Source organism: Triplophysa rosa, unplaced genomic scaffold, assembly GCF_024868665.1.
Source record: "Triplophysa rosa unplaced genomic scaffold, Trosa_1v2 scaffold291_ERROPOS121282, whole genome shotgun sequence".
Taxonomy (NCBI): Eukaryota; Metazoa; Chordata; class Actinopteri; order Cypriniformes; family Nemacheilidae; genus Triplophysa; species Triplophysa rosa.
Genome location: NW_026634307.1, coordinates 14,446 through 42,254, shown reverse-complemented (window position 1 = coordinate 42,254; position 27,809 = coordinate 14,446). Strand labels below are relative to the sequence as shown.

At 37.9% G+C, this 27,809-nt stretch overlaps 2 protein-coding genes and 1 long non-coding RNA gene across 3 annotated transcripts; 1 reads left to right on the top strand and 2 right to left on the bottom strand.

Annotated features, from left to right (window-relative positions):
• Nucleotides 1–1,062: 1,062 nt before the first annotated feature.
• kdf1b (keratinocyte differentiation factor 1b) lies at nucleotides 1,063–6,618 on the bottom strand. The gene is made up of 4 exons (XM_057327779.1): nucleotides 6,383–6,618; nucleotides 4,760–5,679; nucleotides 3,807–3,875; nucleotides 1,063–2,767 (listed from the first exon to the last, which is right to left on the bottom strand). The coding sequence occupies exons 2-4, from the start codon at nucleotides 5,601–5,603 to the stop codon at nucleotides 2,688–2,690; spliced, it is 993 nt and encodes a 330-aa protein (XP_057183762.1). The 5' UTR covers nucleotides 5,604–5,679; nucleotides 6,383–6,618; the 3' UTR covers nucleotides 1,063–2,687.
• Nucleotides 6,619–9,589: 2,971 nt separating this feature from the next.
• Nucleotides 9,590–12,959, bottom strand: zgc:175136 (uncharacterized protein LOC100136863 homolog). The gene is made up of 5 exons (XM_057327784.1): nucleotides 12,898–12,959; nucleotides 12,765–12,817; nucleotides 10,882–12,678; nucleotides 10,652–10,798; nucleotides 9,590–10,198 (listed from the first exon to the last, which is right to left on the bottom strand). Exons 1-4 carry the CDS (start codon nucleotides 12,918–12,920, stop codon nucleotides 10,653–10,655), a joined length of 2,019 nt encoding a protein of 672 aa, XP_057183767.1. The 5' UTR covers nucleotides 12,921–12,959; the 3' UTR covers nucleotides 9,590–10,198; nucleotide 10,652.
• An 8,582-nt stretch (nucleotides 12,960–21,541) lies between these two features.
• LOC130550341 (uncharacterized) lies at nucleotides 21,542–27,409 on the top strand. Its single transcript, XR_008962392.1, has 8 exons — nucleotides 21,542–21,616; nucleotides 23,105–23,459; nucleotides 23,580–23,638; nucleotides 23,979–24,044; nucleotides 26,341–26,415; nucleotides 26,945–27,108; nucleotides 27,186–27,273; nucleotides 27,357–27,409. It is a non-coding gene; the product is annotated as an uncharacterized LOC130550341 (long non-coding RNA).
• Nucleotides 27,410–27,809: the final 400 nt, after the last annotated feature.

Here is a 27,809-nt window from a genome sequence, read left to right as displayed (position 1 = left end):
ATTTAATAGACAACTATCCATGTTTGTCCCACACGTAATAACATTTACTCAAAGAATTACTTTACTTCCTTATACAGACATGCTTTGACTGCAGCTCTTCCATTTGACTAATACATTCAGCATTTTAGCATCACAAGGCAGGTGAACTCAGAAGAGTTAAAGAAAATAAGACTCATTTTGCATAAATAGAATGGAGAGTAATTTTGGGAACATTACAATTTTATGCAGTGACACCGTGCCCACACCAGACATGTCACTTATGTTATTTAGAATTTTGTCCTAGCCAGTCATGACAAAAATGTGCGATAAGCTACAACAGACTTTATATAAGAAATGTTTTTTTTTAAACATTGCAGCGCTGCTCATGAACCTGTTTAGTTTTATGCAAAACAAATCATAGTTGAATGTCCCTAAACCTGTCCAAAACATAAACATTGAGAACGCCAAGCACTATCGACCAATCGAGAAAATTTTTGTTAATTTAAGTTACCTCAAATTGATAAATCAAGTCCACAAAATTAGCATTGCGGTGTAGCTTTAATCAGGTGTAGACATATGCCGACATCCAGCCTAACAAATCTAGACAAGAGATAAGCAATAGACTCTATATTAGAAAGGTTTTCTTTTTTAAATGTCGTGTCTGGTGTGCACAGTGTGATACATTTTTTTCATGATGTAAGCACATTTACCCACAAATTCTGAAAAATAAACATAAAAAATACATTCTCATTCCTGTAATGACATTCATTTCGTCATATTAATATCTAATGAAAAACATACTGTATGGACGCAATGGATATTTTGTTATCTAACAAAAAAATTTACCGGGATGTAAATACGATTAAATATATGTTTTCATTGAAGGAAATTGCTGGCAGTTAGCCAAAGGGTGTATGTGTGTTCACGACTTGCAGTGCGTGTGTTCACTACTCACTGGAAGGGTTAAATGCAGAGGTCACATTTCAGGTATGGGTCACCATATCTGACAAATAGGTCACTTTCACTTCACTTTTTAAAGGTGGAGTTATAGCCATTTTTGAGAAATGCTGTTGGACTTTAAAATGAACACATAAACAAACAATTTTATTAGCATTTACATGTCCATTATGCAAGTTGAAAAATTGTTTTAAACTGAAGCGAAATTAAGTGAATACACACATACATTCGTAGCAAATCAGCAATATGTATATGCATATGATGGAGGAGAGAGAGTCAGCAATTGTTCATTACTTCGAGGGCAGAGCAATGAAGACAGGGTTGTGTTTGTAAGGGCATTGGTTTTAAATAACAACAGAATTTCTCAGAAATTACTTACTGCACCTTTAAAGAAATGTATAGTACAATGCAATGCAAGTCGCTACGGATAAAAGCGTCTGCCAAATGCATAAATGTAAATGTGATTAAACTTCATTAAAATAATGTCACAATGTAAGAATGCTTAATCTTCATGAACAGGCTAATTTTGTGGTTGGCATAGTGTGTGGTAAAATATGACAATTTTATCTCAATTATGGCTCGATTTGCGTATAAAGAGGTCAGTGCCCGGGGTTGCAAGAAAAAGCGTTCACTTAAGGAAACCTTAAGGCTGTCAATAAGTATTTACCATTAACTGTTAAAATGTTCCCTTAAGTTCTGTTATGCATTGCAACAAAGTCTTTAAGTTACTTTTTTGGTTAAACTTTATATTTAGGTACACAAATTCATCATTAACTACTTGCTTATTAGCATGCATATTGGCTGTATATTAGTATGTATAAAGCACATAGTAATGCCTTATTCTGCATTACCTTATTCTACATCACTTAATCCTACCCAATAACAAAACCTAAAAACTACCTTATCAGCAGTAATTAGAAGTTTATTGAGAAAAAAGTCGTAGTAAATAGTTAGTTAATATTGAGAATTGGTCCCTATTCTAACAATACAGTTCCCTTAAGTTTCAAATGCAATGAATGATATCATGTTCACTGAAATGGATAAAGTTATGACGCTATTTCAAAAATAAAATGAGACTAATGATACGAAACTATTGAAAAAATATCAGTTTGATGCGTTATAGCGGATTTAGAGGGATGTTTTTTTTTCTTTTTGCGTATTTATCTAAAACAATATATTTAGCGTCTTTAGTTTTTTTACTGTACTGTTAATATTGTCCACAACTCAAATGTTTTAGTAGCTGTATTGTTAAATTTGTGGTTTATTAAAGTCAATGGTATGTATGTTTTATAGCGTAACTACGGCAACCGCTTCTTTCTTGCAGTGTTCTGAAAGGAATTATTGTGAAATGCTAAGTATAAACACTTGGGTGACGATTAAGACCTTTGTTGCAATGCTTTTAAATGGAAGGGAAGGGATTTCCCCCCTCAGGAAAACCCTCACCTATGGGCTTTCATGCAACCGGGCAGAAACTGTTTATTATTCTTCATACTCAGCAACTGTTCGTCCTTCTTCAAAGTCAGTTGCTTCCAAATGTCTGCTGGACAGTGCATGCCAATACACATCATACAGAAATATTTAAACAGAAGAATACAATTGTGTCTACCTAAAAACCAAACCCCAATGACTGCTTGTGGAATCACAGCTTCTAAGAGTATACTTTAAAAAATGAATTAAGATATAACTATAAAACAGAAGATGGTTTATGGACGGTTTGGAATGGAACTTATGTTCACTTGGAAAGGAGTTTCTCAAGCATGTATGCTGCTGGTTAGTAAAGGTGTGTCAGGTGTGACCGGCACACCTGTTTCCTGGAAACTGGCAGAGTAAGCTGTGGAGAAATAAAACTAAAGATGAAGCCAGAAATAACCATTAAAAATACAAAATTATAAATGTTTCTTAACATTATATGTGGACTTGAGCAATTCAAAATTGTTGATACCAAATGTGCGTTATTTTGAGCATCATTTTCTTTCTGACTTTATGTGGCAGACATTGGCGATACACAACTGTAGCTTGCCAACATTGTAGAGCATAAAAACAACATCAAGCAAATAGAAAGGGAGGGGCAAACCCGGCTGATGAGGAAAATAATGACATTCAAATTCAGAGGAGTGTAACCGATCAGATGGCCTACAGACAAGAGAGCATTGTTTGTGACAATCAGGCCGGTTACATCACAAACCCCTCCGAGTAACAAACGAGAGAGAAACTGCATGCCTCATTCTTCCAAAGGAGAGACGGGCTCTCAACAGCCTGTAATATAGGCAGTCAGCGGCCAACAGCCCTGCTACATTAAATGCAGATGAGCTGCTCTCTCAAGTTTAACATGAGCTCAAGCTCAGGTCCTGGTTTAGTTTTATGCAAAACAAACCATAGGTGAATGTCACGAAACCTGTCCAAAACGTACAGGTGACATCACTCAATCAGGAGAATAATTAGAAACTGGGTTCAAAATTTGTCCATGTTGCAATCCTTCTTATAGCCTACTTATTTATAGTTTATTATAGCACTCAGTGTTACTTATTAATGTTTACTTAATGGCTGCCATATGTCTTTTCTGACGCCACTTGTTCAGACCACATATGTGAACTTTTCTCCTCCCACACAGACCTACGGGAGCATGCAGAACATTCTGGGAGCGCTAAACACTATTGACAGATCGAGGATGAGAATTTTTTGCCCATTTAAGCCGCCTCGAATTTATTAGTCAAGTACCACAAAATTAGCACTTTTGCGGTGTAGGTGTAAACATATGCCGACATCCGCCCTAACACATCTAGACATGAGATATATCTCGACGCCACCGCTGTGGCTGTAGTGTAAAAATCTGTGTAAACGGTTCAAACCAAATGCCAAGGCAGACTTACCCTGCTTACTGTTGTTGCGTAACTTCCTGGCCTCAATATCATCAGATCTCTCCAGTGAAATTTGCAGCTCTATGAAGAGAATGAAAATATGTTTTGATAAATCTTTGTTAACCAAGCAACATCGTGTTCTGTGTCAGGTGACCTGCCTGAAGAAATATTTTGTTTGACACTTTGAAACCAAAACACTTAAACCCATAAAAATCTGAAACAGAATTCAAAAGAAAGAAGCACTTATTTACTCTCATGTCAAGTCATTAAATATGTACGGATTTCTACACTTTTAACAGATTTAAGGCCGAATGTCTACATTGCTTTTTTCAATTTAACATATCTACATGGAAAATGTACGAAATGCAGAGCGCAAGCCTGTCCCATGTCTTAAAAACAACAAAGTGCGGAGTCCTCAATGCACACTAAACAGGAAATACGTCATGAAAGTAGTCAAGTGGTCAAGTGCAAAGACCGCAAGTGGGGGTATTTAGCTGCAGCCAAAGACATTTACTAACCCAATGGAATCATGTGTATTACTTTTATGATGGATTACTTTTATGAGGAACCAATTTATGGGCATAAAGTGACAGTTTTGTGTTTGACTTAAAAGAAGGTCAAATACATCTAAGAGACTGAGTAAATTCTTTATATTTTTTGGGTCTTTGTCTTTATTGGTATAGTATAGTGGAGAAGTGAAAGGAAATCATGGGGTGGAGATAGGGGAGCGGGACCGGCAAAGTACCATTGAGACGGGATTCGAACTCGGGGCGCAGTGAGCGCACTTACACTATATGTCGGCACACTAACCATGAGGCTATCATCGCTGGTGACTCGAGTGAGTAAATTCTTAAAAAAAAAAATTTATTCACCTCCAATTCATCAAAAAGAACATCTTAGACATTTTGAATAATATCTCCATTTGTGTTTCACTGAAGACAGAAAGCCAAAGAATTGGAACTCACTCCCATCACTGATGGAATTGAAGCTGCTGTTTCTTTTACTGTTCCAGGTTTCATTGCCACTGTCTCGCTGCGGCTCCTTTCTGATCTGCGGCTTTTTCTTGCTCTTACGTGTACTGATGCGAATGATCTCACGCACCAGCCTGCACTCAGCCTCCTGCTCCTCCATTTTGTGCTCCTGCACGATTTCCGAGATCAGCTGACTAATCTCTCGCGAACGCCGCAAGAACATAGAGTCCGAGGTGCATTTAGCAAGCTCATTGATCTCAAACTCAGAGAAGACCTCCATAAGCTTCTGAGTGATGAGTCTGTCCACATTCTCTGCTTCATCGCCATCGATGAAGTCTTCCGGTAAGTTTCTGATGTAGATTGAACTGTCCATCTCAATTTTGGAACTGAGAAAGACATTCTCCTCTACTTCATTAATGATTGAGGCGTCTACCTGTACGCCACCAATACGGACGTCAGGATAAAAGCGACTGTTAACTTCTGCAGAGTCTGAAGGGTCATCCTCCTGTGTGTTGACAGCTGAGCTGTCGCCCGAAATCAGACAGGGCAAACGCTGGCATACACGATACAGTCCACAAGTCAATACACTACAAAAGAGTTTCCTGCAGCTAGTCACAGATGCGCAAGGCCCACACATGCACGTCCTTGACACGGGCTCTTTTTTGGCAGGAAGAAAGCGGACAGTCTCCGGCCCGGTGGTGTTACCATTGGCATCCTTGTGATTGACCTTGTGACACACTCTAGGGGGCTGGATCACAAATTCCACTGGGTCAACAGAACGTTCTTGGTATGGACCTTCCTCAATGGGAGCACTGACATAGGATGAGTTGTTCTCCATATGGTCAACCCTCGGCCCAGACTGACCTATGGCGACTGCTTTTACAATTACTGTCAGTGGCCTGAAGCCTCAGGGTCTGTAAAAGAAAGACACAATGTGGAGAAAACTGGGAGTGAATGAAAGTTTCTCTTTATACTCTGGATCTGCCGCAATCCCCAAATTACTAGTTATTCTAGATTTGCACAAGGGGTGTAAACCAACCAGTTTATGAGCTTTATGTTTGTTTTCAGTATAAGATAGCGAAAGTAAAACTACCCAAACACAATCAGCACAAAAAAGTGCAGGAGAAAGCAAGTATTTTGCATTGCTAAATAGAAGGGCCTGGGGCAAGGACTTCATTGAAGAGAAATGTGTAAGCTCCTTTAGTGTGTAAAAGCACATTGCACTACCTATTAATGTTTTAGGTCTACAAAACAAGGGACAGACAACTTACAACGTCATATTTGAACGCCAAGTTATTTACACTATTTTTATATTATTAAATGTATTATTTTTATAACTTATTAACATTTCATAAACACATCCAGCTAAATAAAACCTTACATTCGTGTTAGATAATTTGTAATGCCATTTCCAGCATGTTAACAGCGATAAAATATCTCAAAAGCAGCACAGAGTATTTACACATTCAGAAAGGTTACAACGTTAAACACGCCGTTTCCACTCGACATTTACGTGATTTTAGACAATAAACGGAACTAGATTACCGCTAAGGAAATTTCAACTACACTTGACATTAATGTAAATTAATAGTGCGTTTATTGTTGGACTTTACTCACAACATATGGAGGAAATGTCGCAGTCTGACGGTTTCACTCTTCTTCCGGAAGTCCGGAAAGATCAAAGTTGTTTAACCAAGATTTCACTGTTATTCCAATAAATTGCGATTTATTCGTCACAGTCTCGTTTACAAAATGCAAAAGGCTATAAGAAAGAGTGATCCGGCAGCCGACTGATCTTCATTCTTGTCGCCCTTCTGCCAAAATGAAAACTTGGAAATCTACCTGAGTCAACAGGTGAGGACACTGCCAGCAATGACGTCATTCACAAAGTCTGGCAATAATCTCATTGTTCTTTAATTATATCCGAAGACATGAGACACGCGCATAAAGCCATTTTCTCCATAACAAATATCAACTTTTTTTATATACATTTAACTTAATTGTAATGTACAACGCCCGCAGACTTTGAGTAGATTTAACCGACAGATGGAGCCATTGTTCCTCGTTAACGGTGGTTTCACCTAGAGACGTTGAAAAACATAGTTGCGACACACTTTTTTATTGCTTCTTTTGCAAAGTGAATTCTAAACGGACCATTAAGAGCAGAGGTGGGTAGAGTAGCCAAAATCTTTACTCAAGTAAAAGTACAAGTAACTAGAGAAATTGTTACTCAAGTAAAAGTAAAAGTCACTATTTTAAAAATTACTTGAGTAAAAGTAAAAAAGTATGCAATGAAAAAATTACTCAAGTAGTTAGTTACTTAGTTACTTTGTCTCTGATTATATAGGCCTACTACATAAAATTAATATTAACGCCAATATTTTAATATTACATTTTAATCAATATTTTTAATTATCATAAGCAGATATCTTTGCAATATACTAGAGAGACTAAAGAATAGACAAACACAGAAGAGACAAGCATTTCTGTAAATTTCATCTAGTCCTGATGTCAATGAAGTTTACACAACTTATTTAGAATAATAGACCATGTCAAACTAAAGCATGAACTAAACTCAGAGCATTTCCTAAGATGATCTAGAACATCTGCAGTGCTCTCTTAAATGAAATACACATTTTTGAACAAAGTTCATGTTTTCTCGTGTTGTGTCACGTGTGTGTTGTGAAATGCTCTTACTTGTAAACAAACAGTAAACAGTGAACCACACGCCCATCAACACGTTTTCTTCCTTCTGTTCTTCAAATGTATATTTCTGCAAGCCCACGTCTCTGTGTCTGACAGGTAACGCGCATGTTGCTGTGTCTGACGAACAGGTCGCGCGGGTGCGCGCATATGGTGGGCATTTATCATCGCTGGCAAACAATATGACACATTTGTAGTTTTGATTGTATAGAGATTCATATCCACTTCATCCAATGCTCTTTGTGTTCTGCGTGTTCTTAAGTTTCGCGCTACGAGGAGTGAGTAATCCTGCTTCAGATGATTCAGATCGTGCTGCGAACTGAACAAATCATTTGAACTAATTCATTAGCCTATTCAAGTGGTTTAGCCCATTGTTCAATTAATGCTTTCAAAAGAATCGACTCAAAAGAATCGATCACTCGGGAATGCCCGTAAAAAGAGACGACAACCTTGAAATAAACAACGCGTTTTAAAAAGCATATTTTAAAATGAAGGAACGTCACGCAATGTAAGTTATGTAACGAAGTAAAAGTACAGATTTTCTATTACAAATTTACTCAAGTAAGAGTAAAATTACACACTTTTAATTTTACTTAAAAAGTACATATTTTCCAAAATGTTACTCAAGTAAATGTAACGAAGTAAATGTAGCGCGTTACTACCCACCTCTGCTTAAGAGATACAATTGCGGTTTTCCCTATAGAGTTTACACATCAACAGCTTTACTGTTGGGATTAGGGATGATCACTTCAGAATAGAACGCAGGGAGTGAGCTCGCCGCCGAGGGTTCATGGACCTCTCAATAGTAAACTGTAAGTCTGTTTGAATGGGTTTAATCGGGTGAGACAGTGGAAGTTTATATTTTCTCATGCTTCTATGATCATCAGTACATCCCAATGCTAAACTATGTCAAGACATTAAAAGTTAATTAATTAAAAGTATTTTATCAATAAATTATCAATGATTTCAAGCAAATTCACAAAAAAGAAATGTGAAAAAACAACAAGAGAACCAATTGCTGTCAGTAAGACATAATTATATCATTTACACAGGGAGAGGGTAGATTACACTTTCATTTAATGAGCAGTCTTCAGAGAAAATCTTTCAACCACACATACACACAAAAGCCATTTTTATTTAGGGAAACAATTTTGTTCCGAAAACATTCTGAAAATACATCTATATCAAACTGGTCTATTATATCAACTTACCAGCGAATGTGTTTGGGAAACACTGGAACGAATGGGTTTCAGTGCAATGTTTGGAACTATAGAGCCCTCCACGACATAAATTACTCAATCACATTCCACTCCAACGGACGTCTTTGGGAGTGTCGCAACTCTGTTTTTCAACAGCTCTGGTTTCACAGAATGCCGAATTATCATACTGTTTCTGCATTATGCACATGCAAGCCGTATGAGAAAGTTTCGCATGGAATATCTGAATTTGTTACATTTGCTAAAACGTGCATGAAATAAACGAGCTTGACAAACCAAAGTCTGAAAGTGTGGGACAACAAATTCTAACATGACTAACTTGATAGTTCTTAGAATTTTGCTAAAGCATTGGCTCTTTTGAACATTCCTTTACAGCAAATTAATGGGAAGTCTGCTATGGGTAGTTTAGTTAGAAAAGATATAGCACAAAACAGCATTAAGAACTATACAACGCTTCAGTAGTGTACAGTGTCAAGTTCTAGAAGGATTCCAGTATAAAAATTGAGAAAAAAAATCAAGCAAAGATTCAATTCAATACATATTAAGGCAATATATTTTTTTAAGTTCACTATCATTTATAGGGAGTATTCTGGCTAGGCATATAAAATGCTTTTAAGATTTACGGATTTCAAATGGTAGGAATCCTTCGTTTGAAACCCAGAATTTATATTTGAAGAGCTCATGTAAAAACCCTCTAAAAGCCACCTCCATCAAAAATGAGATTATGATGAATGAATGCCCTCCACACATAGTATACGTTACTCAAATAATTTTGCTTAAAATCCTCTAAATACCACACTCTGCCTGGCCTGAAATATCTGGTATTGCTGAAAGTACTGTAAATGTAAGCGCCTGATAAAAACCACTAATTTAAACAAAGTCGTCTGACCGATTTAGAGGGTTTTGCATCTGAACTTTTAATTTGTACAGTTTTAAACAGAAATACTGCAAAGCTGCAAAAAAGCTCAACATTGTTGACCACCCCACAGCAATGCTTTAAACATAAGCCATACAGTAATGATGTGACAGCACAGCATATAAGACTACTGTCCGAAACGTTTAGCTGTATACTGCAGTTTAATACCATGTAGGGAAAGCAGGCATGTGTGAGAAAATTAATACACTTCTGTTCCATTTAAAACATGCTCACGTTCACAAGTATAAACATGTTGTGGCATAGCAGACATCACACAGGTACTAAACATGTTGTGGCATAACAGACATCACACATTTAAGTAGCTTTTAAAAACACAACAGGATTCAAATGTCCTTAACATTAGAGATAAAGATAATAAATCTGCATTAGTATGGTTTTTATTAACATGAAATATACTTTTTTAAAAGGTTGGTGCGTTACATAGTACTGACATAAATTGCCAGGACAGTTCTTTGTGTCCTCAATTTAAATGATCATGGAACAGCAGCGCACGGGATCAGTCACAGCCTCCCAGAGTCCTCGCAGAGACCGGAGCTTGATGACTATCAGCTTCCCCAGACACAAACCAAACCATGGCTACAAGAATTTAAAAAGAAGCTATAAGTAATAATAATAATAATAATAATAATAGTGGCTCACTGGCATCATGCATGCTTGTTGTAGTAGGCCAATTTCAGAATAGAAAACTAAGTTTCTGCACATTGTATTCTGTATAAGATCATTTTTAGTATGCCTGGACTATCTAGGATAACCTATATTGCAGTTGCCTACTACAGTACAGCTATGTGGAACACTATATTCTGCAATGCAACCTTGAGCTTCAATTTTTTGCATGAACAAGTTAGAATAAGGAAACGGCAAGCTAATATGCCATTTTCAACAAAGCTATAAATATCCTGAACCACGCATATGCCATGCATTGTTTGGAGGCAAGACATGGTTGCCAGCATTTACAGTTATCAAAGTGATCTCAATTCACAGCGATCTGGGCAACAACACACATCCTATAAGTAAAGCAGTTGTACTTACTTTATAGCAGATGTTGGGAACTGCTGCTAGATGACGTGTATTTCACTCCTTGAAATGGGCCCTGTTGACCAACACCCGACCCGTGATTTTGGGTCACATCACATTCAGGGGTAGAGGAATCCCCTCCCTGAGCTTGGTTTTGCGAAGCTGTGTGAAAGAACAGCAGCCGTTTTTTATAGAAAGACAAAAACATGCAATTAGAGTTAGCGGTGTTAAATTTTGTATCAAACCTGGTCTATAGCTGCTGGAAATTGCAGAAAGCCTTCGAATAACACCTTTGCCAAACATGTCTGGAATGGTGATTATGTCATGTACATTTTGCACTTGCCTGTGACCTAGGTCACTTGAAGGCAAAACACTCTGTAGAGCACCACTGTTAGCAGTCAAAGCACCAACATCGTTACGAGAAGCCCATTGGTTCTGATGGTTACCAAAGATGCTTTTGGGCCATTTATTAAGCCTTACACGTATTGCATCAGCAACAGAGGGTTTAGTGGCACTAAATCTTGATTCGCTTAAAGCATTTGGGGGTGCCGACCCTGGTTTGTATGAAGTTCCCATAAAAGAAGAGAAGACCTTATAACCACTCTGTGGTGGGCTGGCAGTGGTTGGCTGGACATTTCTAGAATTTAGGTAAGCGTCAAAAGGCTGGTATTGAAGAGCAGTCCGAATGGACGGAAACGTTGCCCTATGCTCTGGAGAGCTAGCATTTGGTTTTGATGTAACTTGCAGCTTAATGGAGTGCGTTTTATTTTGGACAGTAGAAGGATTTGACATCATACGAATCTCCCCAGAACTGGTAATAGAGGATTTAACCACATTATGCTGTGTATTGTAGGTTTTCTGAAACTTTCTAGGGTTACTGGACATTACCATTTTCTGGACATCTTCACGAGACTCATAGTAAGGGACTGATTTGCCTCCATCAGCACTTTCAAGAGCTCTCAAACGAAACTCACTAGAACTAGCAACTGAATATTTACCAACATCATCTCTACAGCCACTTCCAGACCGTTTCAGTGGCTTAGGGCCAGCACTGTTTTGACCTTGTCTCATTGAATTGTAAAGAGGTGCATGCCATAACTTACTATGTCGGCCGCCAACATTCAAGGCAACACTAGAGATCTGACTGGATCGAGGGGTCACATATTGATTGAAGTCAACATTACTGGGAAACCACTTAGGTTTTACAGAATTTGGAAGTGTACTCCCAAGTCCTTGAGTACTTTCACTACCCTGTAATATGACAATTGGCCCCGAGCTAACAACCGAAGGCTTGGCCTCTGGATGTGCAAGTCCACCGTGGGAGGGTTTTCTTGGATTGGTCTTTGAATGCACAGGTGCTCCCATTAGGATTGGACCATACGTGCTACCAGCTGCCTGGAATTTCCTAAAACTCTCAGTTCTGTGAGAAGCGCCATGCTGTTTTGAAAACTGACTGAGGATGGAATTGGATTGAGTCCACTTTGGGTCTCCTACAAGTGCATCTGCAGAAACTTGAGGCTTAAACATTACACGGTCATATGCATGTTTAGGAGCCTGCACTGCAAAGATCTTGCTAGATCCAGCAGCTGAGGATTTAATGGCCTCATAACTAGATTCACTTTTAGAGGGTTTGAAGGTCTTAAAACCCAGTACTTTTGGGGTTTCCATCAAGGTGGATCTACCCTGAGAAGTATAAGCCAGCTGGCTAACAGGCTGGACATTTTTGAAGACATCAGTAAGTGCATTAGACTCATATTGAGAAGGGGGTTGACCAAAACCTAACAAATTATAGTTTGGAACAGATGCAAAGGGCTTAATCATATTGTCCTGATTGTCACTTTCAGTGCGAGTTTGGCAATCTTTTACATCTGATGTTACACTTGATCCCTCAAACAGTTTCTCTTTTTGATAACTATCATAATGTCCGTGGTTGTCTTGATTGTTGGGTAGGTCAATTAAATTTCCAACTTGTTTCACCTCAGAACCCATCTCTGGGAAAGTACGTACTGGAACACTTTGCATATTAGTGGTTGACATGTTCCCTATTTTAAAACAAAAAGCATTTATTTAACACAAAAAGCATGCTACAAGTATCAATCACATGTTTGTAGAAAGATTGGTGGCTTACCATCATAACTCCCCAAACAACTTACATAAGCAGGAAACAAGGCAAAGAAAATTCTGAAAAATAAAAAGGTAAAGCTATTGAACACCTCCCAAAAATATGATAAAAAATTAAGCCAAGCCAAATTTGGGCACACCTCAGACAAAATCCGGAGCACATTTTGGAAAGGTCACCCAAAACAGCCTAGAAACAAATTAGCTGATAGCTAATTAGCAACCATCATCAGGACTCTTTTATAGAGTGCATTTTCACCATTAACCAATCAGTGAGCAGAAAACTTGTTTGCACCTGTTAACAATTATTACTTTGGCTATGCCGGAACAGTTATTTTTGAGTAGTATTTGCTGTGGAAGGTATGCAGATTTTCTGTATGCATAAAGGATCATTCACACTGATTCAACAAATGTGTAGAACCCCCGTTGGTGTTTACTGGATCAATGTCAATGAGATTTAGAATGTTGCTGTTTGTTGGATCAGATGTTCTGCAGTGTGATAAATCAACCAAAATCAGGCACATTCTTTTCTTCATTATTTGATTTTGTAAAGACATTTGCAAACAAATTTGGATTAAATATGCACCGTTCATTTTTTTAACCCTTTAATTTCTGAGATGAACACTGCCTCCCATGAATTTATCAGAATGATTTCACCAGTAAATACACAAATTTGCTATTCTGTCCCAAAATACCAGTAATAGTGGAAGTTTCCTTCTACAGCAAGAGTTATGTTTGAAAATAGAGGGGTGGGATTTTATATCCAAATGAAAGCGTTGTTGATGTTTGGGTCATACACTTGCACTTGACCCAACAAACTGAACTACTAAATTGTAGGAGCCAAATGCAGAGACAAAAAAAATGTAGCTAAAACATTAATATTTACGCATAAACGTTGTAGATACACAAAAGGTGTGTGAAGGACTTGAGCAATTCAGCGAGTTTTGATCAGCTTGTATGCAGAGATGTGAAGAGCAATCACCAAAGCAATCAGCACGTGCGTCCTGTGTGTTTTAAATCCTTATTTTTCATCCGCAAATCACCCCATACTGGTCATTTACTTGCTCGGAATGTGGCTGGCAAGTGACGTTTTTTTCTCATAAAAATCCACATGTATGGTATTATTATGATTATTTTACTGCCCCCGATCACATCAGAGACTCCCACATAATAAATATCTATGTGGTGAGAATTCACCATCCTCACCCCTGCAATAACCAATGACACTGAACCAGCTTCAACTGTATGTTGCATGCTGTAGCAAGGTTCAAATGAAGATAAAGGAAGGAGGCGGTAACCGGCGAACATTCAAAAACTTTAATAAAATAAACAAACAATAACACGGAAATAAAAGGCCACAAGAACATAAATACAAACTTAACACTGGTCCTCTGTAGTCCTGTCGCTCGTCCTCTTATGCTCCCGATCTCCTCCGTGAGACATGCGGGACCGGTGTGCGCACAGCTGATTCCCACTATTACTCACGCCACCGGCCCCGCCTCGTTGCCTCACGGCTCTCGTCCCGCCTTCCTTGTTACGCATGCTTTTATAGCTGAAACATGACAGCCACAAATGTGTATTGAGAAATCAATAAAGCTCCATATTTGCTTCTCTTCTAAAGTTACGTTTGATCATGCGAGTTTCTGTGATCTGGTGACCAATATTAAATGTCAGTAATACACCATCATGCCCTTCCCATGGGGTAAATTTGGTAAATAGCCAAGCATCTTATCATAGTCTAGTCTTCTTTAAACACTTAGGCCCGGTTTCACAGACAGGGTTTAAGCCTAATCCCAGACTAAACTGCCCATATGAGCAGTCTTAACTCAAAGCGACATGCACAGACATATCTTAAAATTGACAGATTTAGCCTGTTCTGGATTAAACACAATTGATTGCAAGAGAGAGGATTACAGCTAGTCTATGACTAAATTCAATCTTAAATTAATCCTTCAAAGAGGCAGGTTTAAGCTTATTACTGATTGTGAGGAAGCATGGACTATTTGGAATATTTAAATGAAGAACAACATGCACAACAGCAACCAGTACTTGTGGATAGGAGTGATCCCTTACATTACTTTGATGACACAGCTTTTCAAGACCACTAAGAAAATGCATTGGAGATAATATTTTAGTTTGAGCCTAGACTTTCCCGTCTGTCTCTAAGAGGAAGGCCTTTACCCAGTTCACTTCAAGTTCTGCTCACATTGAGGTTTTTGGCTTCTGGAACCTTTCATGGAGAAACTGGTGATTTGTGTGGTGCCAGTGAAGCAACTGTATGCAGAATAGTTCACAATGTTTGTAGAGCCATTTGTGAATTGAGAAGTGTTTACGTAAAGTTCCCTGTGAGAAATAAGTGTATTTAATTGTATTGAATGTATATTTCTAGTGTGCTTTATATAATCAAAGCACACTTTTTAAAAGTGTACTTGTAGGGTAGCATAATATTTCTGACATTAAAGTAATCTTAAGTGTCATTCAAGAGAGTACATTTTCATGATATTTTTTTAAAACCCACTTAAGTGCACTTTTTAAAAATGTGCTTTGTAATAATGTGCAATTAAATTTTACTTTTTACATAATTTTAAGTGAGTTTGCATTTGTAGTACTTGACAGAAGTTCATTTATAGTGTTGTATTGATTAATAATTCTGAAGCATATGTAAAATTAAGTCATTGTACTTTCAGCAAGTATGCTGTCTTAAATTACATTTAATACTTTTTAATGTATTTAGTGTATAATATAAAGTACTATTACTGTACACTAAATGTATTTTGCATATTAACTTTAAAATACTTGCTTACACTCCAGTAAAATTTATTTACATATAATAACTTGAGCAAATAAATATGTTAAACAACATGGATTGTGCTTAATTTGAACTATTGTTGAGATTCTAATCAAAATAGCTCCCGTTCATCTACAAGTGTAATTTATTAGTGCGTACAACAGTATATGTACAGTAGTTAAAGTAACAGTTACGTGTCATACTTCACATCTGCAAAATAATTATAAAATCATTAAGCACAAGATAGCTGTTTGATGCAGATTTTGAAGGATCTCAGTACATATGTTGCTATAAGAAAATGCAAACATATTACACCAATTATTGATTACATTGATTGTCTAAAACACAAATACAAAGGATGATTATAACATCTCTATACAGTCTAAGAGAACATGTAGCTTAAAGCACATTTTCTTCATTTAATTTAAAGGTAGTTCCTTTGATATTGTTACCCACAAAAAAATCAGTCCTAATACACACCAAATCAGTCTCTCTACATTATTTGTGAGAGGTATGACAAATGTGTTGTTCCATAAATGTCATGAATCGTGTGCGAAAGAGAACCCAATTGCAGGCAGCAGTGAAGGGGTTAACAAAAACAAGACTTTATTTACATGAAACAAAACAAAATCGACGATGGGGAAAACTCAATACAATAAGATAATGACAGGACGAAGACTAACTAACAATAAACTGAAAATAAACACTAGATAAACCAAACTAAACTAAACACTTACTAAGACTGACAGGACACTCCAAACGGATCACAAGCACGGGAGAAACAGGTAATCAGGATACAAATAACAAGGAACGCCACCGAAGACACCATATACGATGCACGAGCACAGGACAAAGAAACAAGAGGGTATTTAAAGGAAAGACAAACAAGGGATAACGAACGAGGACCGGTGTGGAACATAAGACACAAGAGGGAGACAATACAGGAAACGAGAGGGGCGGGGCCACAGACAAGACATGAGAAAACACATGAGAAGTAAAAAACAAACATCTCATGGCTTCTCACATAAAACAAGGTATCCTGCCGTGATTCTGCTACAAGATCAAAAAAGACATGACAAGATGGGCAGAATCACGACAGAACCCCCTCCTTAAGGAGCGACATCCTGACGCTCCTCAAGGTGACAAACAGGACAAGACAGACTGAGACAATGACATGAACCAGACAAACATGGTACACAAAATCAGGGGCATACAAGACAACAAAACTAAAGGGTTGGGGTGTGACAACAAGAATAACAAACATGGGAGAGGGGGTGGGGACAAACAAGAGTTCAGGGGAGGCACAGTCTTAATCCCCGGCTGCGCTCGAGGGCGCGGAGTCCTGGGGGATTCTGTGGGGGGGAAGTCCTGGGGGGGACAAGGCTGGGACCCGGCTGGAAGGCCGGCTGGCCAGGGCTTGACGCCGGCTGAAAGGCCGGCTGGCCAGGGCTTGACACCGGCTGGAAGGCCGGCTGGCCAGGGCTTGACGCCGGCTGGATCGCCGGCTGCACCGGACTGGACGCCGGCTGGATCACCGGGCTGGAGGCCGGCTGGACCACCGGGCCGGACGCCGGCTGCACTGGACTGGACACCGGCTGCACCGGACTGGACGCAGGGCTGGACACAAGACTGGACACCGGACTGGACGTCGGCTGCAACGGCTTGGACGCTCCTCCTCGACCCTTCTCCCTCCTTCTCCGCACCACTAGGTCCGTAGCCAACTTTGGCTGAACCGTGGGGACCGGAGGGAGTTCTGCATCGGAGGAGACCGCAGACGTCGTCCCCGAATCTCTCCTCCCCCACTAACCACGGGCGCCGCCAGGAGAACCGAGAGCCGTGGAGCTCGAGCCAGAGGGTACTGAGTCCCCCCGGGTAACTGCAGCCAGGACGAGATCTTCCGGTACACTCAACCGTGGAGCGGAAGTTCCAACTGGAACCTCACCCCCGGGAGCGTCTCGGTTGACCACGTACCTGACCATATTCGCAAACCCTAGGGGACCCAGCAGCCTCTTCTCTGACGGCGTGAGGTGCCGAGTGAGGCAGCAGTCAAAAATCACTTAACTCTGCCTCACTGAACTCGGTTTCCTCAGCCACCGCCGAGAATGCTCTGGCGAACTCCCAGTTCCCGTAACTGCCCTGACTGAACCCAAGCAGCAAGTGGGCTTGGCGAGAACGTATAGGGACGACGCTGCACTCTCCATTTTAGCTGCCTGCTGGGTTCGAGCTGGCTCGTGCATTCTGTCATGAATCGTGTGCGAAAGAGAACCCAATTGCAGGCAGCAGTGAAGGGGTTAACAAAAACAAGACTTTATTTACATAAAACACAAAACAAAACCCACGATGGGGGAAAACTCAATACAATAAGATAATGACAGGACGAAGACTAACTAACAATAAACTGAAAATAAACAACACTAGATAAACCAAACTAAACTAAACACTTACTAAGACTGACAGGACACTCCAAACGGAACACAAGCACGGGAGAAACAGGTAATCAGGATACAAACAACAAGGACCGCCACCGAAGACACCATATACGATGCACGAGCACAGGACAAAGAAACAAGAGGGTATTTAAAGGAAAGACAAACAAGGGATAACGAACGAGGACAGGTGTGGAACATAAGACACAAGAGGGAGACAATACAGGAAACGAGAGGGGCGGGGCCACAGACAAGACACGAGAAAACACATGAGAAGTAAAAAACAAACATCTCATGGCTTCTCACATAAAACAAGGTATCCTGTCGTGATTCTGCTACAAGATCAAAAAAGACATGACAAGATGGGCAGAATCACGACAGTAAATTTACCATTACACATTTTCTTTTGAAAGAGTCTGTATTTACAGCATACACACAATTGGTTTCAGACACCTCATACACAAACTTGGATGAAATATTCAATTGAATGTCCCTACACAATGGTCTTCTTGACTTTTCAAGCTTCTGCATGACTACACAGCAATGTTTTCCACCATCACTGTCTGAGGCTCTGTTGTTGTCACTTTCATAAGAAGCTAAGCCCAGGACTACACAATGTCCCATCTTTTAATTCTGCAATAGAATGATTTCTTTTCTGTAATCTCCTGCTACCTTCTGCATGATACAGTGTCTCACCGATAAGGAAACGACTGTAGGATGAACAGTTATACACTATACCACCATGAATTTCTTCAATGGCAAGGACGTGTGATGCACATGCAGTGTTAGAAGCAGGACCAAATACAGTGACATTTCCAGTAAGATTTTTCCCATTACAAGTCATAGAATTTATTTTGAAGTCGCAAGAAGAGGCTTTTCAGTTTGTCATCTGTGTTGGCTAAACATTTTTCTACCCTTTTCCGCAGACTCTTCCACTTAAGGAATTTCTTCACTATTTGAACGGGAACATGTGTAGTGCCATTGAAGTACTTTAATAAAGTACCATTGAAAGATTCAAATGAGAATGTCGATGTTGCCCACAGAGGGCCCCAGTTCTTAACACTTGCAGCAAGGTGTGTCAACAGGTGTACATTGAATGACACATTCTTAATACCATACAGCACCTCAAACTGAATTACAAACTTCTTCAGTGCTATTTCCGCTGTACTGACTTCAGAGAATTCCACAGTTTGCTGAAGAAGTATGTGTAAAGCAAAAACTAAAAGAAACAGGTGGTTCCAATACTTCTTCGTTAGCACACCACTAAGAACAGGCAAAGAATAGAAAAGAAGAAATGACCGCCATTCTGATGCTTTCCAGTATTTTCTTTCATGGAATGACCTGGGTGTTCTGGTTATCTCTACTGGAGGTTTTATAGAAAGCAGTTTTTGGTCAATTATGTCTGCTTTTGTGCCTATGTACCACTCTTCGTTGTGATTGGTGGAATCCAGCCAAATAGAAGCCAGTTGTCGAGTAACACCAAGACAAACACTATGCTGATATTCGGGGACGAAACCATTAATCATCTGAAACTTTTCTAATCTCATCAATTCCGATGGGCCTTTTACACCCTTGATTGGCAGTTGTACAGTAGCTGCCATAGCATGATCATAATGTTCTGTTTCAGACCTGAGATGAGGCTCTGGTCTTCTACATGGGTAAGGCCCTCCACCTATGTGATAGCAATCACACCCATAATATCCATTGAACTGTTTTGTGTTTCTTAGGAGTGGGCGGGCAGCAGAGTCAGAGCTACATATTAATGCATACACATACAAATTAACCCTTCCCTCTCAAAAGAACACAGCTCATTCACAAAAGGGGTTAGCAGAACAGACATTGTAGGTTTCTTTTCACCAAACCAAATACATGGCATGATGTTGTTTTTTCTGTCCTTTGGCTGTTGTTCGATGATCTGACATTGAATGGGCCACACCTGATAATTTGAGTTTCTGAAAATGGGAATTCCATCACAATTCCACAGTAAACTTTTGTCACTTTCACCTAATTGCCCATTTTCTCTCAGTTTCCTATATTCAGCTCCACACTGTATGTCATTTAGAACATCTTTCATATCTGTAGTCTGCCTTGACAAAGATAAACTCGGATTTTCAAGAATGTCCCTGAGTTGTGATGACAAGCTCAATACTAGAAAAAAACAGCCATTTTTCAAATTATCATCTGCATTAAATGCTGCCTGACAGACATCACAATGCACTGGGCTTTTCTCTCTTGTTCCCAAATAGTTACAACATGAGGCACAGTAAAAATGAGGTTCATAATGACCAAACTCACCATAAGATTTGTTAAATAGGTACACAGTTTCTGGTACCAGCCCTGGAAAATGCTCATTAAAAATTTGTAAAAGATGTTCTAAGGCAACCCCTGTCAGATTATGTCGCAGCACATATGACATCAACAGTAGCAAACTCTGTGCTTTGGTAAGAGATGATCCAGGATACAACAACTCATCACCATCATGGGGCTCCTAAAAAGAACATGCACATTGATTATTAGTCTATTTGTTTTCCATGTTTAAATTAATAGTATGCTTTAGATTAATCTAGAAGTATTTTTAATCACATTTCTTTGTGCAAACCGCTTATTTGCATTTATTTGGATTTTAAATATAGTTTACCTGCGATGTGCTGCTTAGAAATTCACTCTCTTATAGTCTCTGGGTGGCATCAGGTTGACTGGAAGTTGTCTCATCACAGTGAAGGTCAGTTAAGACTGTCTACATGATTAATAAAAAAAAGTCTGTTGTGTGTTATGCGCTGTAATAAAACTAAGAATAACCTATAAGACTACAGCAGCTTTTAAGGATGTTAAAATGGTAGCTTGGCACTAATGATTTGTTGTATTGTACGACTGTTTTGATATTTCAATAATGTCAAAATTACAAATGTCTCGACGACATTAAGAAAATATGATTCAATTTTGAGAAAACACAAGGTACACACATATGCACCTACACACACGCACGCACGCACGCACGCACGCACACACACACACACACACACACGCGCTGTAATGTGCTGCTTTTACAATTCAGAGTGATTTTTGTTCCAATTTCACAACATGAATGCATATATGTGACCCTTGACAACAAAACCAGTCTTATGGGTCAATTTTTCGAAATTGAGATTTTTACATAATCTGAAAGCTGAATAAATAAACTTTCTATATATATATGAGTTGTTAGAATAGGACAATATCTGGCTGAGATACAACCGTTTAAAACTCTGGAATCTGAGAGCGCAAAAAAATCAAAATATAGAGAAAATTGCCTTTGAAGTTGTTAATCAGGGGCACTGTGGCAGACCATCCACTCACAAAAATGAAGTTCTTATATATTTAAGGTAGGAAATTTACAAAATATTTTTACTTAATATCCTAATGATTTTTGGCATAAAAGAAAAATCGATAATTTTGACCCACACAATGTATTTTTGTCTTTTACTAAAAATGTTCCTGTGCTGCTTAAGACTGGTTTTGTGATCCAGGGTCACATGTAATGGTGCCAAATTAAGTTGATGTTGTCCGACACATTGAACATTACCTGTGATGTGCAGCGATCTAAGGGCTCTGGCTGTTCCTGGGTAGCATCAGACCAAGTGAAATTCCACTCATTGCATTCATGCTCAGGTAATTCTGCCTGTATGATTGAATATGGGTTCATGAAAAAGTACATCAAAATATACAGTTTATCACTATTAAAGTGTATAAAATTATACAACAATCCTAAAAATACTGGTCAATAATGGTGCTGTGCTTGTGTGTGGTCTTCTGTACTGAAGGTAAACAAACATTGTGTGTGACAGATTATCAATGGTTGTGTTTGTGTGATCATTTAACAAATGTAACTGCACTAAACAAAAATTAATATGGATCAATTTTGTAATGAAAAGGGATGCATGAACTCATCACAAAGTCTTATATGTATAACTAATCAGAAGATTACTCTGAGACATATGAGTTTTTAAAATAATTATGTTAAACTGCATCTGGGGTTTATTTAAAAATTGATACATATCCACCTGTTGCGATGGTTTTCTACATGTGGTAATGGTTGCCTCATTGTGAAGGGAATGATTTGAATGATTTAATACCTTATATAAAATAGAATAATAAATGATTAGATTAAAACTTACATTTACAACTTAAATGAGAGTATGTTTTTGTGTTTGATATAAATTCAATTTATTGCATTGTTAAATAACAGTAACATTAGCATTGTACTAATTACACATCAATGTGTATCAAACAATGAGAACAGTATAAGTTATGGGAGGCAAATCCTGCCAAATTTAAATAAATAAATTAAACGATGAAAATGAAAACCAGATTAGCAATTTCATTATACACAACTGCGTGCACAATATGTGCCAAAATGAAAAATAAAATGAAATTATTTTATTTTCATTTTCATTTTTACACTGACAATGCGTTGTCCCTGTCAAATTGAAAAAGAAAATGCAATTGGTGATTTGACATTTCATTTTCACTAAAATCTCGAGGCAAGACTGCCAATTTGAAAATGAAAAGGCAAATGTGAAAAATAAATTGTAAAAACATTTTTTACAAAGGTTTTAGGACCACGGACCATAATGAAATTGCTAATCTGGTTTTCATTTTCATTTTCATCGTTTAATTTATTTATTTAAATTTGGCAGGATTTGCCTCCCATAATAGTGGGCCTACATCAAAAAATAAATAGATTTATTAATTAAAAAAACTACCTTTGACTGTGTGCAGCAATTGTCTGGACATATGTTCTTCTTTTCTACGAAATTTTTGTAGGTCCTTCTATTTGAACCCTAAGACATTAGATGAGATATTAGTAAGAGTTCAACTTAGTTACATATAAGTAACCCACTTTAACATCAATTAAAAGCATTTAGCCATCTAATGATAATATTAGTATAACTGAATAAATAACACCAACAATAACATTAATACCCGAATAATAATAATTATTAATAATAATTATTATATTAATAAAAATAATAATACTAACAGCAGTAACAAAAACAAGAATAACCTAATTTACTGCTTTTGTTCGTAAATACTTGCTTGACCTTGGTTGTTCAGTGTCATCGTTGCTTAAGTATGTTTTGTACTTCCTTTTTGTAGGATTCATAATCGCCTCTTATCTTCTGGGGAACGATTACTAAACCCACTTCTAGTTATGGGCAAAATCCGCTTCAATTTCCCAGAACACATTTTGAATACATATCAGCCAATAGGCTTCCACTTCACTGCACCGCAAGAATCCCCAAGTGGATGACATCATATTCACGCGAGAGAGAATCAAGAGACGGCTGCTCCATATGCTTTTTAAAACTTTCGCAGTAATGTGATGTCATCCACCTGTCGGTCCTCCTTGACTCCTTGCGGCGCTATGGCGAAAGTCACGTAACTTGACCAACACATCGGATCAGATCAACGGACTAAAGACGAAGTCTTGATTCCCATTCGACATATTTAGGTAAATATTGATTATATTTAATTAAACGATAAATGTGAAAGATGTCAGCATATTCTTCTGTTTCTGTTAAATGGCGAACTTGCTCATTGCTTTACTGAAAGATTTTGACTTAATTTCCAGCATCTCCAACCTGAAGGACTGTACGTGTCGACATGAATAAGATTCAGAAGAAAGGAAAGGTTTGTTAAAATCTTTATTATTATTTTTTAGAAATGAATACACCCCTCCCCCGCATGGTTCGTGTAGCATCATACATCTTGTAACTTGATGAAGCGGTCTTTTTAGAGCTTTAAGCATCTATCAATCAAAATAAGTATATCAAAACGATTGATTACGTTTGTGTGTATGTAGTAAATAAGTGTGTTTAATCACTCCCAAGGCATTGGGAATTAATTTAATTCATGATGCGAACTAATGCCTTTTTTGAGAGAATAAGGTTTTCATAGGAGTTATTAAGTATCATTAAATAACTACGACTCGGTAAGCAAAAACTGATTTCATCATTTTGTTCTTATTAAGGTTCCCTTCAAAACTTCACGTACGGGAGCCACTACTCTAAGAGCTAATCCAAAGAAATCAGCAAAGGTATGTGCATTGGTGCATACCATTAACTGATAAGCAAAAATATTACTTTAAAGCAATCTGGCTTTGCAAATTTGCAAGGAGGTGCAAATCTACAGATTGTTATCTTATTCCCCTCTATTGATGGAAATTTCCACCATTTATGAGCCAAGGTTCCCTGCCAATGATGAAAATTTCCATAAATTGGGTATATGCAGGCAGGGTGATGATGTACTTCCACTAAAATCTCAGCCAGCAAAGCCACTTCTGCTCTCATAGCTTTGAGGTAATTTTTCACCAAAGGTGTGTTCCATTCTTTCCCGTAAGCGGACTGCTAAGTGGACTTCACAGGGTACTCCGCCATCTTTAATGTGATTCCAGTCCGAAGGGAGCGAACATGTTTAGTTTGAAGGACACTACAAACAGCGTAGGGAATAAAGTAACATCAATACATCATTTCACCAGAAGTGGAGAGTGAAAATCACAACTGTTATTGTGCGCTGCGTCACAAGTCAGAAAAATGATGTAATAGTTTACGTATGCATTTCGGACATTGTGAAAGTTTATTTAATTTTTCTAAATGATATTGACAAAATGTGTTTGCTTCATACAAAGATGTTATTGTAGTCTTCAATGTTATTATTAGATGAACTAATGTAAAAGTAATAAGAAGCAGCAGTTCTTTTTTACGTTATTTTATGATACGTTATTTGCCTCATGAATGTTTATGGCTGAACTTTGGGAAAAGCGCACGAGACTGCCATGGATTAAGAATACATATTCAAAGTTGACAAAATTAAAATTAATTTTATATTGCATTACAGTAGAGTTTCAAATATAATAGTCAAAGCTGCAGCAGTCAAATAATAAATACAAGCTTAAACACATTTTATGATTATATTGATACACACTATTTGTTTATGCATGTATATTAATTTTTCATCTCCGTAACCCTGCCGTTGCCATTCTTTGTTGACATTGCAGGGCATTCCAAATGAGCGATTATTGTCAGCGAAGTCCACTTCCACTGATATCCTGTGCTCAGGGGAGTAGGGAGCCGTGAACACTGTGTAGGAACCATATGAATTGGAATGCAGCTCAAGTGAAATTTATATGTTGACCAATAAAACGTTCAAATTTCAGCAAACCGAAAGCACCACTGCTGAGCATTGTTAAGTTCTCTGTGATCAATCCTCAAGTACTTTGATTGTTTTTTCATATTTGTTGGTGTAGCTTGAAACTTACTGCTTGAAGTCGATTGTCGATGTATGACACAGTGTTTAGATAATTAGACTCACGCCGTTGACCGTAATCCAATGTGCAATCTTGAAGCGACCGAGTATAAAACACCATTTTTCCCTATGGATGCAATGTGCGCCGGATTTAACAGAGCTTGCTGAGATTTAAGTAGAATACGCCTGTATACATATACCCTATTAAACAAAAATTATAATTATCTGTTTGAAGTAACCTAGCCACATCTAAAATGGGATAAAAAAAGAACAAATAAATAGATGGTAATATCTTCATTATACTAGCATGCAACTTTTATTAAACAAATATTACTGTTTTTAAACTTGGAAGATGTTGGATAACTAGTTAATTTGATTATCTTATTTGCATTTCCATAGTCATTCTGTGATGGCTCTGCTTCATTTAGTCATGTTTTTCTTGGTCCTTTAGCTGAGCCATGACAAAGCCTTTGGGTATGTGTGGAGAGAAACATATTATTGTCCTTTTGACAATGATATGCGTTCTCTCCAGTGTCTCGTCATTGGTCCTGCCCCTCTAGTTTCCTTGTTATCTTTCCCTGAGTGTTTTATGTTCCACACCTGCCGTCGTTCGTTATCCCTCATTTGTCTTTCCTTTAAATACCCTCTTGTTTCTTTGTCTTGGGCTCGTGGATTGTATTGCGTTCTGTACGTATGTTATGTGCTGCTTCGTGCCATCGTCTTGCCTTGTCCTGTCATCTGTTCCTCAAGAGTGAGTTTGTTTGTTCTACCCTGTATTGTTTGTATTAGATGTTTGGTTGTGTCGTTTAAGTTTAGTTTTGCCGTTCTTGTTTTCATTTGCCCCCTCGTGGGAAGTCTTTGTTTTCTGTTTGTTTCTTAGTTTAGTTCCTGATTTATACCCCCTCGTGGGTTTTTGTTTTGTGTGTTTTTTGTAAAATAAAGTCATTTGTTAACCCCTTCACTGCCATTGCCTGCATTTGGGTTTTTCTCTGCACCACATTCGTGACACATTCAGAATATAAAAATACATTTGACTAATAGACTTGCAACATCCATTAAAAATAGTGTAATTTACTTTTTCATTTCAGTCAATTCAACTGATGGATTCATTGGATTCAACAGCTGAAGGCAAGCAATCACAGAAGAGAGACTCTACAAGATTGGTAATATTTTTTGTTTTTACATATTATCATAAACAACCAGCTACATTTACATGACTTAACATAGGGTTACATCGCTAATAAAGTTTAAGGGGCGGTTTCCCGGACACGGCTTAGACCTAGTCCCAGACTAACTGAAATGTTAAAGGTGTTTTGTTCAAAAACAGCTTGCACTGACATGCCTTTAAATATATCAGTGCGATTGTTTTGTCTCAAGATGCACAACAGCAATGTTTTTTCTGAAGAATTTTTTTAAACACAACTCAAATATCCTAATTTAACTAAGGCCTAGTCCTGGTTTAGGATAATTCCTGTCTGCGAAACCTCCCCGATATGTTTTGTACTAAGTTTGACACTTTTTTCTTTCAATACAATGGCTGTAGATAGTGCTTTTAACTCACAACTTATAGAAATAACACGGTATATGACAGCTTTTGCGTTTCTGGGTGAATTATTCTTGTAATGATTGGAGTCACGCAATTATAACTTTGTATAGATATTATTTTCTGAAACCACTGTTTCTTTTGCTAAGGCCCTCACAAAAAAGGCAGTGACACACATGGTTGGTGCTCTAAAGGAGGACCTGAGAAAAAAAAAGTACCTGATCTTAACACAGCCCCACCATTTTATGACTCCGACTCTGATGTAACAGCCATTGATGAAGAATCATCTCCACTGAAGGAACCACTAAGAAATGTAAGTATTACTAAAAAATAAATAAAATATAAGTATTAATGTAATAATAAAGCAAATGCTAAAAACTTGTTTTGTAGCTTGACTCGGAAAGTGAGGATGATATCTCATCACAGTGTCCACAAAAATACCCTAAGCTTGATGATGACATTACCAGTGCATTAAAAGGTATGTAAAATTAAGTGTACTTTTTTATCGCTGATGAAGCTAGATCAACACTAATACAATGTTTACCATGTTTGTATTACCAGAGTTGCCAGCCATTGTCAAAACGCTAAAAGATATAGTCGCAACCTTGAATGAGAAATGGTATGGATATACATATGCACAGATAAATATTATAATGTTAACATATTAAATATAAGCAAACTATTACATTCATTTGCTTTAGGCAATGTTGTGCACAAGACATAACCTTAGTCAAAAAAAAGAAAGTCATCTGTTTAAAAGTCTTGGTTCAAGTGTTCAGAGTTAGTACAATGGTCTATTTATTTGATAACTTGTTCCAAGTTATTATTAAGGGTGTCACAAACTGGATGAGAAAAAATAAAAAAATAATCTTTAAGTATAGTATTGAAAGTTGTTTTTGGTCTTTTAAGATAGGCCTTGTATGACTCGTTTAACATTTGGAAAGCCATGGCTGTCACGACTCGGGTCAGGTCGGGGTGATTACCTTCACAGGAGTTGTCTTGTTATTGTCGAGC